The sequence below is a fragment of the Erithacus rubecula genome, assembly GCF_903797595.1.
Source record: "Erithacus rubecula genome assembly, chromosome: 2".
Classification (NCBI taxonomy): Eukaryota; Metazoa; Chordata; class Aves; order Passeriformes; family Muscicapidae; genus Erithacus; species Erithacus rubecula.
In genome coordinates, this window is record NC_136685.1 from 107,999,046 (window position 1) to 108,012,803 (window position 13,758).

Consider the following 13,758-nt stretch of genomic DNA (forward strand, 5'->3'; position numbering starts at 1 on the left):
CAGTTACTGAAGCACATCCTTTCAACCACTGCTCTCAGTTCACAAGCTCAGCCCACACAGAACAATCCAGCTGCACTGCCCAGCCAGTTGTCAGAAGCCAAAATTCTGACCAACAGCAGCACATCTTGTGCCTCACTGACACAGCTCTGTACACCCAAAGTACTGCAACACAGGACTCAACAAACTGAACTTGGAGGTTCTCATGGAAGACTGAAGTGCAGATGGCAAGGATGAACATGGAAATGCATTATGTAGCATGGCAATAAAATTAAATTTCAAAAGAAGCAGACAGGTGATATATAAGGCTGTGCTAACCAACAAGATGATTATCTGGGATGTGTTTGAGGATCACCTCACATTCCTTGCCACAACTGTGGAGAATTTACAAACATGAGAATGTACAACAGCTCACTACAGGACTGAATACTAAAGAAGAACCAAAAAGTTTTATTTCCAAAGAAAGAGAAAGGTGGAACTGCTGTGTACTGTGGAGCATTGGCAGAGTCTGTGTGCAGGCTCAGACCCAACTAGGATGTGCTTCTTAAAGGCAAATTTATGCTGAAAGGCATTTCCTGCCAGAGCCCTCAGCTGGGACTCATGTTTGCTGTGCAGCACTGTGAGAGCCCTGATATCCACAGATCCCAGCCTGCCAAGAGCCCTTCCTGCACTGAATGTGACCCCAGAGAGCCAGGTTCAGCAACAAAGAGAAGTGTCCTTTCACTCAAACATTAACTGAAACAAGAAGGCTCTGCAGGAAGGGGGTGGGGAGGGAGGCCAGATCCAGCTCCTGTGTTCATTAACTCCAGAGACATTCACTGGCATTGTCATGGCTGCAGTGAGGATTCTTGGCATGCACCCTGACTCCCCTGGGACACTCCCTGTCGAGGAGCAAGTAAGGCATGGAGCATCTGCCTGCACCTATGTAAAATGAAGAGCTGGGATCTTAGTGTATTTTATTCACTTTTTAAAGGAAAGCATTATATCCTCTCCCCAAGGGGCTGCACCCTGCTCTCATTTACACCCTTGCCTCTCTGGTGCCCAGAAATCAAATTGCTGCAGTGCCAGCTGGCCAGGATCAGGGCCAAGCAGGGCTCCAACACAGCAAGATCACAACTCTGCGTGAGGACTAACCCCCCAGATAAATCTAGATACTGGTTTTGAATGGTTTATTTCACGTTTATTTGCCTCTGCAGTCAATGAGTCCATTCTGCATGGAATGTTATACAAACTAACCTCAAGGCTTTTATTTGCCCACAGTCACACTCCCCCCTCCCAGCCCTTCCTGGCCAGCTCACTCATGTGGATTATCTTTGGCCTGGTACATAACTCTTGCTAATGCAGCTGATTTAATAAAGTTGCCGTGCTGAGACCTGTTAGTATAACTGGATGCGTCATACCTGTCAGGTCCTAGTGCTCTTCTTCATTAGGATGTAATCTCATTACATCTCAATTACTCATATAAAGGACGCTTTCGCTGGAAAATCTTAATACTATTAGCAACATGAAAAACTCACAGTAAATAACATGAAATAAATGTGTCACCTTAAAGCAACTGAGTGTCAGTGGGGAGATTCAAATAAACAAAGATTAAAGTGAAGTAAATATATGTCCAAGGGGCTGCTAATTAAATAAAAGTCAACTGATGGGAAGGAAGAGAAAAGCAGCAGGGAAATCTGAAGCCAAAAGATGAAACCAGTACCAGTAAACCATACTGAAAAAAGGTTTCTGTTGCTGCAAGTGATTCTGTGGCTCACAGTCCTGACCACGAGCGGTCATTGGCTGTCCTTCTGCTAATAAAGTTTTTGTAGTTTTGGTAGGTTTGGGAGCGGTAACTAACCCGTGGAGATTCCTGGTCTGAGGGCAAACCGTTTTGGGAAACCTGCTCTCCTTTTGTCCCATCCCTGTTGGAGAGAGGAAAAACAAAAGAAATTGTGTAAGGTTCTTGGAAGCCACTCATCTTGTTCAACAAAATTTGATTTTCTTACTGAATATTAATTTTAGAAATTCAAGCATGGTTCTAAAATCCTCAGGCCTGACTGAATAAATCCAGTGTGAAGTGAGATTTAACCAGACTTTACTGACAGTTACCTTACAAATAAACCTCCCCCCATCACATAAACAATTTCATAAATGTCAGTGTTCCATGGACATGGCTTAAAATCTGTAAATTATGCTCATCAAAGAAAAAAGCCAAGGTTGTTCAGAAACTGCAATTCAAGGCCCAGGGGACAAAAGCAGCATTCCCACTTTTGGGCCAGGGGTGCCTCAGCAATAACAACTGGAAAATGGGAACTTCCAGGGAATTCAGGGTTTTGGGAGAGGTCCTGTCCCCATAAACCACCAAGTCCTCTAACAAGGGCTATGTTACAAACCCCCTCCTTTTAGAGCACATTTTCAGCCCAAGGTTCCCTGAGGGAAGTGCAGGGTCCAGCTCACCATTGCTGCTGGGAGTCTCCATCCTCTGCAACCTTGGGCTCCGGAGTGGGCGGCTGCCTCTTCCGCTCCTCCTCCTCCTGCTGCCGGCGCACTTCCAGCAGTTCCAGCTGCCAGAGGGACATTTCTTAATTAAAAACACTGCTCATTTTGCATGGGGTGGTCTAGAAATTAACAACTCTCTATGTGCTTCTGAAACATTACTGAAATTAAAGTGAATGGGGGTAAAATTGGAAGGCATCAGTCTTTAAAAGCATTTGTGGCACTGAATTTGTCTGGGAGGGTATCAGCATCAGACCCTTTGACAGCAGCCCACCACTGGCCATGTCTGTTTCCCAACTCATTCTAACAAGAAAACAGCCCAAGCTATTAAAACTTCCAAAAGTGACATCTTCTTGTGTGCTTGCCAAACACAGAAATAAAATGTTTCCCATCTGAATCCCTGAAATTACTCATCTCCATAAAACCAGCCTGATTTGTGAAGATGCTGAGAAGCTCCAGTTCCTTTTGTCTGCAGCTGTGACACTCAGTGTGTGTGAAAACCCAGGCCACTCCAAATGTAGTGTCTAAAGCCAAATTGTCCAAAGATGGTAAATACTCTCCAAGCATTAATGAATGACATTGCAGCTGTGTTCAAATTGGGGTTTGGGTTTTTTTTTTGCTCATCGTGTCTTCCTAGGGAACAGCACAGCCTTGCACTGGAGTGGTCACAAAACAACAAACATCACTGTCACTGCCCCCATACCAGCAGTGTCATCTTTAACCAAAAATAACTGGCCAGTCAGTACAGCAGAGAGTTGGAGCAAACTGCTCAGGTCTGAAATTTCCTGCTGACTCTTGAGGTCATTTATCATTTAAGCTTTTTCCTAGCAGGTTGTTGAGTTGAAACGAACCAGAGAGGGTTTTTAGCATGGCTGGAAACAGGAAACTTCAGGCTCTGTGTGGTTGGCTGAGGTGGCTCAAGAACCACCCAACAGAGATGAGGTTGGTGATGAGGGATTTCTCCCAGCCATCCCAGAGAATGCCAGGAGGAGGGTCAGCCACTCACCGTGGTCAGTCTCTCCAGTGCTGCAAACCTCTCGTCCCAGGTGGCTGCGGATTTCTCAAACGCCTCGTGCCTCTTGATCAGTTTCTCCACCTCATCCACGCTCTGCCCGATCTCACGGCTGGACAGGTAGGGCTCCTGTCCCAGCAGCCAGGCCTCAGCCACACTGGCATCTCTGGAGAACTGGTGCACCTCCAAAACTGAGCACAGACAGCACAGGTGTCAGTGCCAGTACTGTCACAAAGAGCATCGTGGAGTCACCAGGCAGATTTGGGATTTGCCTAAACCCAGCTCAGGGGACAAAGCACATGCACTTGGCAGAGTGTGCCCCTTAGCTAAGCTCAGTGAAACTGGGCACTGAAAATAAAGACATTTCTCCTGTTGGCTTTGCTTTAAGGAAAAATGCAAGCTTCATTTTACTGTGGTTCTTTTGTTCTAATCTGCTGTAACCTGCTAATTTCAGCATAGAAATTGGAATATGACACCAGCAGATAAAGTGGAGCTACTGCACCGAGCTCCAAATTTGACCATATAGAGCAAGACCTTTGGTGCAGGTTTCTTGGTTTCAAATCCTTCATTATTTAACAACCAACAGGTGTGAACCTTGCAGCTATTCCAGCAGACACACACTTCCAAGCACTGTAACAGAAAAGTGAGGAGCTGCAGGCTTTTTCAATACTCAGAAAGGCACAATGAAGAAAATTAGACATGGCCCAACCCAAAAGAAATCCAAGGGTGTCCTTACTCAGTCTCAGCCACTCCCATCTGTCTTCCCATTTGTCAATCATTTCTTTTCTCTTTTCTGTCAGCTGCAGGAGCTTTTCCTTGATCTGGATGGAGAGAAGAGAGCAGGGCTGTTACACAAGCACCAGGCAGCAGCTCCCCCCAACCCTGCACTGACAGACACTGCATGAGTTCCTCAGGAAGTGACTTCACTGTGCAAACAACAGCTGCTTTTCTCTTCCAAGTATAAATAAATGTGACATTTCCATTAAAATATCACATTTACATAGGCATTCAGTGTCTGCAAAAAGCTACAGCACCCAAAGTATTTGATAAAAGGGTGTAATGGGCAAACAAATGTAAATAGTGCAATCAGGCACTGAATCTTCTGCCCTTTTCCAGAGAATAATGCAAAATGTGCTGCTCAGGATTGTTCTGCTCAGCAGAAGCTCTCCCCTTCCTGAGAGGGAAGTGCCTCACAATGTTTGGTTATCCTCCCTCCCCCCAAGGGAGGCAGGAGAACCAAGAGCTAAACCTGTGGCCTAGACATCTCAGAAAATAAATCAAGGCTTTAGAGAGTTGGATATGGTTCTCTTAATGTGTCTTTAATTTAGTCCCTACACAACAAACATTTTCCTGCTCACTGCCCTTGCAGCTTCTGCACACATTCCATTTCCCCTGCAGCAAGTTCAGGCTGTCCCACAGCTCAGGGAGCTGTGCCTTTACTCAAGGAAGACACCTTCCCACCCCAGAGCCATTCTCTGTAGAATGGAATGCAGCAGCTTCTTTGCATTTTCTGGGCTGAAAACCACACTTTAAATCTCGAGGTCACCTCTGTTACCCACCATGAATTGCTGGAGTGAAGCTATACCCTGATTTCCCAACAGCACAGGAGTGCAGAGTCCCTGAGGTGACACTTGTCCTGATTCCTGTGTGGGTGACACAGGGCAGGTTTGTCCCTCAGAAGGAGCCCCCAGGAGCCCATGCAGTCTGCAGGGAGCACGGTACCTCCTCAGATGCGTAGTGTTTCCTGGCCAGCAGAGACTTGCCAAGCTCAATGCACGTAGTGAAGCTGTCATTTCGGGCATCAATTTCTGCTTTGATCCCCTGGTGATTGTTCATGAGGAGTTCCACAGACGAAACATCCCTAAAATGATCAGAAACACAGATTTCAATTTTAACAGCTGCTACATTTGCACACTGACCCACAAGTCAGTGAGGAAAAAATGGATTCCTAGATTGTCTTTGTAGCTCAGGAACAGCACCACTGTGGCCTGAATCAGAGATCAGATAACCCCGGTGTGAGACCACATCTCTTTGGGTACAATTTTCCATGGCAGTTATTCCAGCAGCCACCCACAGGAGCCAGAGGCTGCAGCAGCAGGCTCTGAAAGGCACTCTCAGTGACACTGAGCCCAGGTGCTCCCCAGGTGACTGCAGCCCTGTGTCAGGATGCAGAAGGGATGCCTTGCCTCACCTTGGCTTTTCCTGGGCCTCTATCTGCCGGATAACATCCTCCATCCAGAGCATGAGATCCCGCACCATGCTGAAGAAGCGGAATTTGTCTCCTGTGTCCACCAGCCTCACCCTGCGGCCCTCACAGGCATCCAGCAGCGCCTTCCACGCCTCCAGGACCTCGTTCTCCCTCTTCTGGATGTCATCAGCCTTGTCCCCGGCGTAGGCAGCCTGGAGGCGTGCTGCATCCTCCTGCAGCTGCCGCACCTGCCGGTGGGGGAGACAGAGCCGTCAGTGAGTCACAGCTACGGGACAAGGGCTGCTCATTCACCATGGACGGGCTTTCTAAAGTCGCTGCAAATGGATTTGGTCTGTCCAGGCTAGAAAGTGCTGTTAGGAAGGCATTACTATCCATCAGAGAGCACTGCAGAGACCCCCAAAATAGCAAAGGTTTGTCACTGCCTGAACCGCTGCCAGACATGGTGCCAAAACAAAGGCACTGTTACATGCCAGGGCAAATGGGGAACATTTTCATCATCAAATTCCCTTCCTCTCCAAGTGACAAAGGCACCTGGGAACGCTGTAACCAAACCACTACTGCAGCTGACAGAGGTTGTTTTTCAAAAATGTGGATAATGACTTCAAAGAGAAGAAAATAAGAAAATGTGGCAATGTTCAGAACCTTCTACTATGAGAAATCTTTTCCTTTCAAACAGTGCCTTGGGATGGCAAATGCTAATTCCTGACTGTTTTCCATATTTTTCAAGCCAGGAAACATTCTATTAGCTTTTGTCTAATAACTAATTTTTTTTTTTAATCAAATCAAACAGACTTCTAGCTACAGGCACAGAGACCATGACTCTCTCAAAATGATCCACCTCGGTCCTCTGGCTGTCTCACCCAGAAATTATTCTAAGTGCCTTCCCCACAGCTCTGTGCTGTGATTACATATTCCTCCATTTAGGTCTTGATTATAATTACCTTTTTGAGAGACTGGGATTGATGTTTTATGAATGTCTCCCATTTTATGTATAAAATCTACAGCTTCTGAAAGTAAAACACTCAGAAAATCAAATACTTGCTCTATCTCCTTTGTGTAAGTGTAAATTGCAACATAACTGAGAATAGGCTGGCAGCTGGGCCATAAAAGCTCTTTCCTGACCTACTGGGATAAATGCAGTCAATTGTGATTCCTCCATTCCTTAAGCAATTTGTTCCCTTCCCAAATTCTCCTTCTGGCAGCTGAAAGTTGTATTTTGATTTAGAATCCCCCCTGTGCTATATGAGCAGCTGCCACCTTCTACTGGCTACACCTTGGCTTCAAAAGATTCAGAATTAGATCCAGTTTGGATGCTTTAAAAAATCTTGGCCTGAACTGTGGATTGTAAATCTCTTGTGCTCTTAGGAACCAAGAAAGGCCATATTTAATTCAGAATTCCCAGGTTCATAACCAAGTCAGAAAGCCTCTGTGTAGGTCTTTGCCTCTCAGAAAGAAAAAAAAAACCTGTGCCTGGCACAAAGGATTTGATTGGGGTTTTTTGGTGTTTTTAAAGACACAAAACCTAAACTGAGCAACCAAAATAAAAAACCAACCAGGCTTTTACATTCATTCATATTTTGTACTTTAAACCAATCAAGCTCTCAGCCTTTCTTTCTTCTTGAGCCAAGGACAGGAAATGGAATAACATCCAACAATTGCCAACATGTTTCAGAAGCCTGTGTACTTACAGATTGCTACTTTAGATAATCAAGTGCAATGTCAGAGCAGCAGACTCAGATAAGGAAAGGATGCAGGTGAGGCTATTCCCACAGCACTGCACGTGGGAAGCAGCTGGCAGCACTCTGTCCCCCAGCCACGGAGGGGCCAAGGGCAGCAGCAAACCGTGCAGCTCAGGCTCCCACAGCCCCAGTTCACCTGCCACACACCTGGGTGCCCAGGGCCTGGATATCGTGCTCGAACGTCGTGTGCATTCTCTGTAGTGTTTCCACCGTGTTTTGGTCTCTGCCAAGCTCCTCGGGCAGTTTCTTATGCTTGTCCTGGATGCGCCCTAAGATCTCCTTGGCGTCGTGGTAGAATTTGTGCAGTTCGTAGGAGGCTGCCAGGATCTGTGTCCTGGTGTCAATGAGCTCCAGCAGGTCGGCCCAGGCCTCGTTGAGCCCGTCCTTCCACTCGGCGATGGTGGCGGCGTCCGAGTGGCCGGAGTTGATGAGCTCGTCGGCCATGTGGTTCACGGTGTCCACGCGCTCCTGCCCGATGTTCCCGGTGTCCCGCGCGAACTCGCGGAAGCGCTCCTGCAGCATCTGCGGGCACACACAGAGCCTCATGCAGACCTGGGAGTGCCACCCTCTGAGTGACACCCTCTGCCACCCTCTGAGAGCCACCCTGAGAGCCACCCTCTGCAGTGCCACCCTCTGAGTGACACCCTCTGCCACCCTCTGAGAGCCACCCTGAGAGCCACCCTCTGAAATGCCACCCTCTGCAGTGCCACCCAGCCAGCCCCCAGGACTCACCGTGACGTGCTCGTAGTCCTGGCCCAGCTCGTGGGACCCTGCCACCACCTCCCTCTCGGCGATCCACTGCTCCAGGTCATCCACCTCGCGGTTGAGCTGGAAGAGCCGGTGCCTCTCGTCCAGCTTGCCCCTCCTCTCCTCAGCCAGGTCCTTCAGGCCTGCGTACAGCTTGTCCACCTTGGACTGCCGCATGCTGATGCGCTCGCTGGAAGAGCAAAGAGCGCTGAGCCTGCACTGCCCGTGCCAGCGCAGCCAAGGGGGAACTGCAGGGATGGGATGGGGTATTCAACCCACAGGAGGCATCTCTGCTGCAGGCAGGAATGGGACTGGGATGTGCTGGACCAAGGTGAGCAATAGCTGGGAAGCCTGTCTGTGATCATGTCCACAAGAGAGTGCTTTAGAGTTAAATAACAACCTGCCACCAGAGGCAGAGTGTGTCTGTCCCAGGCCAGTGCCACCTTCCAGCCTGTGCAGGCTGAGCAGTGAAATACATCAGCCTCAGAGTGGAATCAGCCTTGCAGCTGAAGCCAGTGGAGAATTCTGTCTGCTGAGCTGCAGCTCTTACAGCAAAATGGTTCTTAAGCTTCCTGAGCTCTCCCCCAGGGAAAGCCATTTATGAAAGATGAGATAAATTTACCAAAAGTAAGACGTTAATGTGCCCATGTTTAAAGCACCTGATTCCAGGCTCTGATTCTGCTGGATGTCAAAGAGAAGAGGCAGATTTTGGGGGGCACTGCAGGAGCATTAATGACAGTGACTTTCTCTGCTGGACACTAATGTTGGTTGGAAGAGCAGATCTGGACCTTGGCCTGAGGATTGCTCTGCCTCTGAGAGGTTCAGCAGTGCTAGCAGACCTGCCCTGCCACTGCAGCCTGCACAGGGGGCACAACTGACAGGTATTCCAGGTGTCCAGAACCACCAGGAATTACATACTGACCCTGTCTCTGGCCAAATCAGGGTGGTACAAAGGACACACCTTGGTTGCATGAGGCTGAACTCCTCTTCCTCTGTATGAGCCTCTGAGCTGCTTACCCTCTGCTGTGGTGCTGTGTGTTAGAACCACCCAAAGAAGGGACTGAATCACTAAAAGAACTCTGATCCAATTAAAAATGGCAGTCAATACCTTTCTGGGTGATTATCTGCCACCAAAGTTCTGCTGGTCTTTGAAAGCTGGTGCACAGTTTCAGCATAATCTTCTACAGCTTGTTCCAAAATCTGGTGTTTCTTCAGCATGGACACTGCACTCTGTTCATCCTGTAAGGGTGACAGAAAATGACAGGAAGAATTATAAGGAGCTGCTCCCAAGCACAGCTTGAAGACAAGTTCTTCTACCAATGGTATAGAATAGTTAATGTCACAGCAAATGGCACCCCCAGAAAGCAAAACAATGAGTGAAAGAGATAATGCATCAACCCCTCTGGGGTGCAGAACAGTATTACATCAGTTGGGCATTGAGCATGTTGAGTTTCCTCTTCTATGAACCTTTTAATGTATTTCCACAGCACTAGTGCAGGGCTCAGAAACATGGAACAGATTAAGACACACCACTTGTCAGGCATCTCAACAACAGCATGGGGCAAAGAAAAGAAATCCTACACAATCCATGCTAATGGATTGTCCACCAAAGTGTCTGGAGAAGTTCCAATCTAAACATTTTAGGCACTGTTACAGCTAAGAAAAACAGCCCCCTACTCCCAGTGTTAACTGATATTGTCAATAAACCCTCTCAATACAATATTTTGCACAGTGAGCTATTTGCTATAGATAAAAAAGAAAACAAGCCATTTTTAACACCTGTGGAATGTGTTCTCCTGATACAAAGCCGAGCTTTATTTCACCAGGGCAGGAAACACAGTGCATTTATGTCAATAGCAAGCTCCAGCACTAACACCTCCTTGGAAAACAGGAGCTGACATTCTCTCTAGTATGGTCTGAAGCTGGGAGTCCAAGCTGGTGGTCACTGGGAGTCAAGGCTGGTGATAGCAGCTGATTGACCACCAGGCCCTGTTTCACAGCCAGGTGCATTGTGCTGTCATTCAAAACTAACAGAAAACTGGGCTTAACTGGACCACACTGGCAATCCTGACCTTGTGTGAAGGCAGGCACAGAGCCACCCTCTGCAGTGTGAGGATGCTTCCCTGGTTCCATCCTGCACACTCTCAGAGATGTCAGAACAGACAGAAGCTCTACATGATCACTTCAGCAGGAAGGTAAATTTGTTTATGTCACCATTCCACAGCGCCACATTAAATCCTGTCACCTGCCTCCTTTCAGCAAAGCAATTAATGCCAAAGTAGTGTCAGTGAGGAGCTGCTCACCTTGGCTTTCTCCTCTGACATCATGTAGAGCTCCTGCTCGCTCATCCAGGCCTCGGCCTCGGCCGCATCAAAGTAATACTGCTGAGCCCTGTGAGACTCCTCCAGGCGCCTGTGGCGCTTCTCCGTCTCCTCGATGAGGAGGTTCCACAGCTGCTTCAGGTCTGCCAGTCTCTGCTGAATGACCTCAGCATTGGGGCTGCTCTCTGTGATGATGTTCTGACTCCTCTCGAAAATGTCATCGATACGAGGCTGGTGGCCCTGGATTTCCTTCTGAAGGGTCTGCATGGGAGAGAATTGACTGATGAGACAATGCACAAGTGAAAAGGAAATACAAGTCAAGGGGGCAGCAAAACACACACCATCAGCTCATGTGGACAACCTGGGGCTGTGCCACCACCTGTGGCATTGTTTTACCCCATTTTTTCCCCAAATTAGTCAGCACTAAGGACAAGGAGGTAGGGAGCTCTAACAGCACCAACTTACCTGATTTTTCTTTATTAGTAGCTGCACAGTCTGGAGGTTGTGTCCATGATCAGTAGATGTAGCTATGGGCATCCTCTCTCCAACCCACAACTGAAAGAGAGAGGAATACACATGATTTCAAGCAACCCCTGACACAGCTGGGGCAGCAGAGAGAGGCTGGTGCACACAAGCTGCAGAAAGCAGCAGTATCCCAGCATTCTCATATTGGCTGGGGAACAGGATTTCTTTGATACTCACAATTTCATCCTCCACATCCCGGTTGAACTGGTGGATCTCTTTGGAGGCCAGCAGGTTGGCCTTTCTCTCATTCAAAGGCTCCAGCAGCTCCAAGAATTTCTTTTCTACAGTAAGGCGTTTGCCATCGACTTCATCTGTGCTCTTGCCCTCTTGGCTCAAAGCCCTTGCCTGGCTCTGCAGCTCCTCTATCTCCTTCTTACGGACATCCATTTGATTCTCCAGCATCTAAACAGAAACATGGCAAAAAGGTCCTGAAAACTGGGATGGAAGCTGTTCATACAATCAGGGCATCAACAGCTTCCTCATGCTGGTCAGTGAGGATTTGCCATGTTAAAAATTATTGTCTGATTTGTTGCTGGATTAATTTCTTGTTCTTTTTAAAGATACATGAAAGAATAAGAAGAAAGAAGAGCAGTTCCTTTTCTAAACTGAAAGCCTGCCCTGCCTGTTCCTTTGAGTGCTGCCTGCCCACTGCACCCCATGCTCTGTTTACCTGCTGCTTCTTCAACAGGATGTTGACACTGGTGAGATCCTTTCCGTAGTCATCCGACTGGATTTGGCTCTCCAAACCATTCAGCCACTTGTCCAGGTCTGCACAGCTCTGGGTGAAAAGCTCTGCCTTGTTTGCATCGAAGAGACGCTGAGCTTTGGTCTGGGTGGTGGATTCAAGCTCATCCCACATTTGGTGGAGACCTGTCAGCTTCTCCTTCACCACGGCCTCAGTCTCTGGCTTCTCTGCAATGAGCTGCATTCCCTCCTGCAAGGCAAAGAGCAACCAAATGGTGCCTCCTCAGGAGCACTCGCAGCCCGTTAGGGCAATTATCCTGATTAATAAGCACTCAGGATTCCTCATCTGCTGGAAGCATCAGCCACTCATTTTCTATCTCCAATTATCCAGTGACTCCTTCCAGAACATCAGCTCCCAGGTCCCTCTGCTGCCTGGAAGAGAGTTTTTTAGCCATGGGAAGGTCAAGCAATGCCTCCTTTCCCTTCTCCATTGCACCATTCCCCAAAGGGATCTCCTGGGGCCTTGGCTCAGGCAGGATGGAGCAGGGAGCTGAGCTGCACACTCTGCCTTTCCTGAGGCCCTGGGGCCACATCACCAGAGAGCCATGAACAAACAGCTCAATGCTGGCAGAGTTTGGGAAATACTGTCTTTACCCTAATTATTCCTATCTATCTCTTCAGCTGGGTGCAGATGGGAATGCTGCCCCAACCCAGCACATTCCATATGGATGTTAATGCAGGGACTGTCACAACTCTGCACAGCCCTGGTCCTGTGCTGCAATCTGATTTTTCAGAGGCAAAGGAGAAGGATGTATTAGCATCACTAAAAAGGAACTTCCAGTACTAAGAGCAGCCTTCTAATTACACCATTAAAGGGTATTGCTATTTGTAGATCACAGAAAAGCCTCTAATGGGATATGGAGTGCCAAAGTGGGAGAGGAAATGAGCAATTAAGCTAACTTACACTGAACAGAAACCCACTGTCAGAGCTAAAGAGGAGACTCCTCAGTGCTCCAGAGCTGCACAGGAGAAATGAGGGGAGGGAAAGTACAGCTCATCACAGCGTATTAAGGCTTAAAAAAACTTGATACAGAGCTGTGAATCTTAATTAATCACAAAACTGGATGTTCTTTACCTCATGCCCTAATTTTCATGGGGAAAGGCAGTTTGGTTATAGTTCTGAATGAATGAAAGCCAGCTTAGCAGCACAGAAGAATAAACTCAGCTATTCCCCATATTCTGTTATTTCCTGGGAAGTGCTTCTACTTCATTGGCTCAAACCCCAACATTTACCCCACTTACCCTTTGAGTATGAAATTTAGACTATGCCTTCATTCTGGCAGATAGGAAAGACTAGACAAAACTAAACTGGCACCTTTGCCAGTGTCTGAGTGAATGCCTTGGATGAAAGACCTTAAATATCAGTGAGGAATAAAATGGGTTGGATGGAGACACAATGCACCAGAAATCTCCTTTAGCCTCAGCTGAGGGGTGATTTAAGGACCAGCTCTGCAGAGGAGCAGATCCCATCTCTGGGCACAACCACCCTGGACAAAGATAAGGGCATTTTCCAGATGTTCATTACTTACCTTTTCAATCTTCTCCAGCCACTCTTTGTTGGATGCAAGCTCTGCCATGAATGCCTGATGCTTCAGCCACTTGCTGTGCAGGTTCCTTGCCTCATCATAGGACATATCCTGGGCTGTGAGCATTTTCTCATTGATCCAGAGGGAGAGCTGGAAAGGAAAATACATGGGGGTGTGAGGAAACATTCCTGGTGTGAGATCATGCCAAATGCCTCCAGATCAAGGAACAAGAGATGCCTCTGCAGAAGAGCTGTGTGAGATTCAGAGACTGCTCAGGGATTTAATAAATTCAGGGATTTACTCAGGGCTCAGTCAAAGATCTGCCTCTTTAACAGTTCAGTTCTAACATCCATCTCCAGTGCATAAATAACCCTTGATTCAAGCAGAAAGGAATCATCTCTGTGATAAGCAAAATCAAACACACAGATCTCACCCAGCTCAGCAGCAAGAGAAACAGGGA

General features: G+C 47.7%; 1 protein-coding gene across 1 annotated transcript in view; it reads right to left on the bottom strand.

The window, feature by feature from the left end:
- SPTBN1 (spectrin beta, non-erythrocytic 1) overlaps nt 1-13,758 on the bottom strand; it is a 110,742-nt gene that overhangs the window by 8,022 nt on the left and 88,962 nt on the right. Inside the window, 14 exon segments of the mRNA XM_079298526.1 lie at nt 1,838-1,901; nt 2,437-2,543; nt 3,482-3,678; nt 4,224-4,308; nt 5,210-5,348; nt 5,679-5,923; nt 7,583-7,957; nt 8,168-8,372; nt 9,291-9,421; nt 10,486-10,764; nt 10,969-11,058; nt 11,206-11,430; nt 11,699-11,962; nt 13,302-13,448. Coding sequence (XP_079154652.1) covers nt 1,838-1,901; nt 2,437-2,543; nt 3,482-3,678; nt 4,224-4,308; nt 5,210-5,348; nt 5,679-5,923; nt 7,583-7,957; nt 8,168-8,372; nt 9,291-9,421; nt 10,486-10,764; nt 10,969-11,058; nt 11,206-11,430; nt 11,699-11,962; nt 13,302-13,448 — 2,553 coding nt within the window.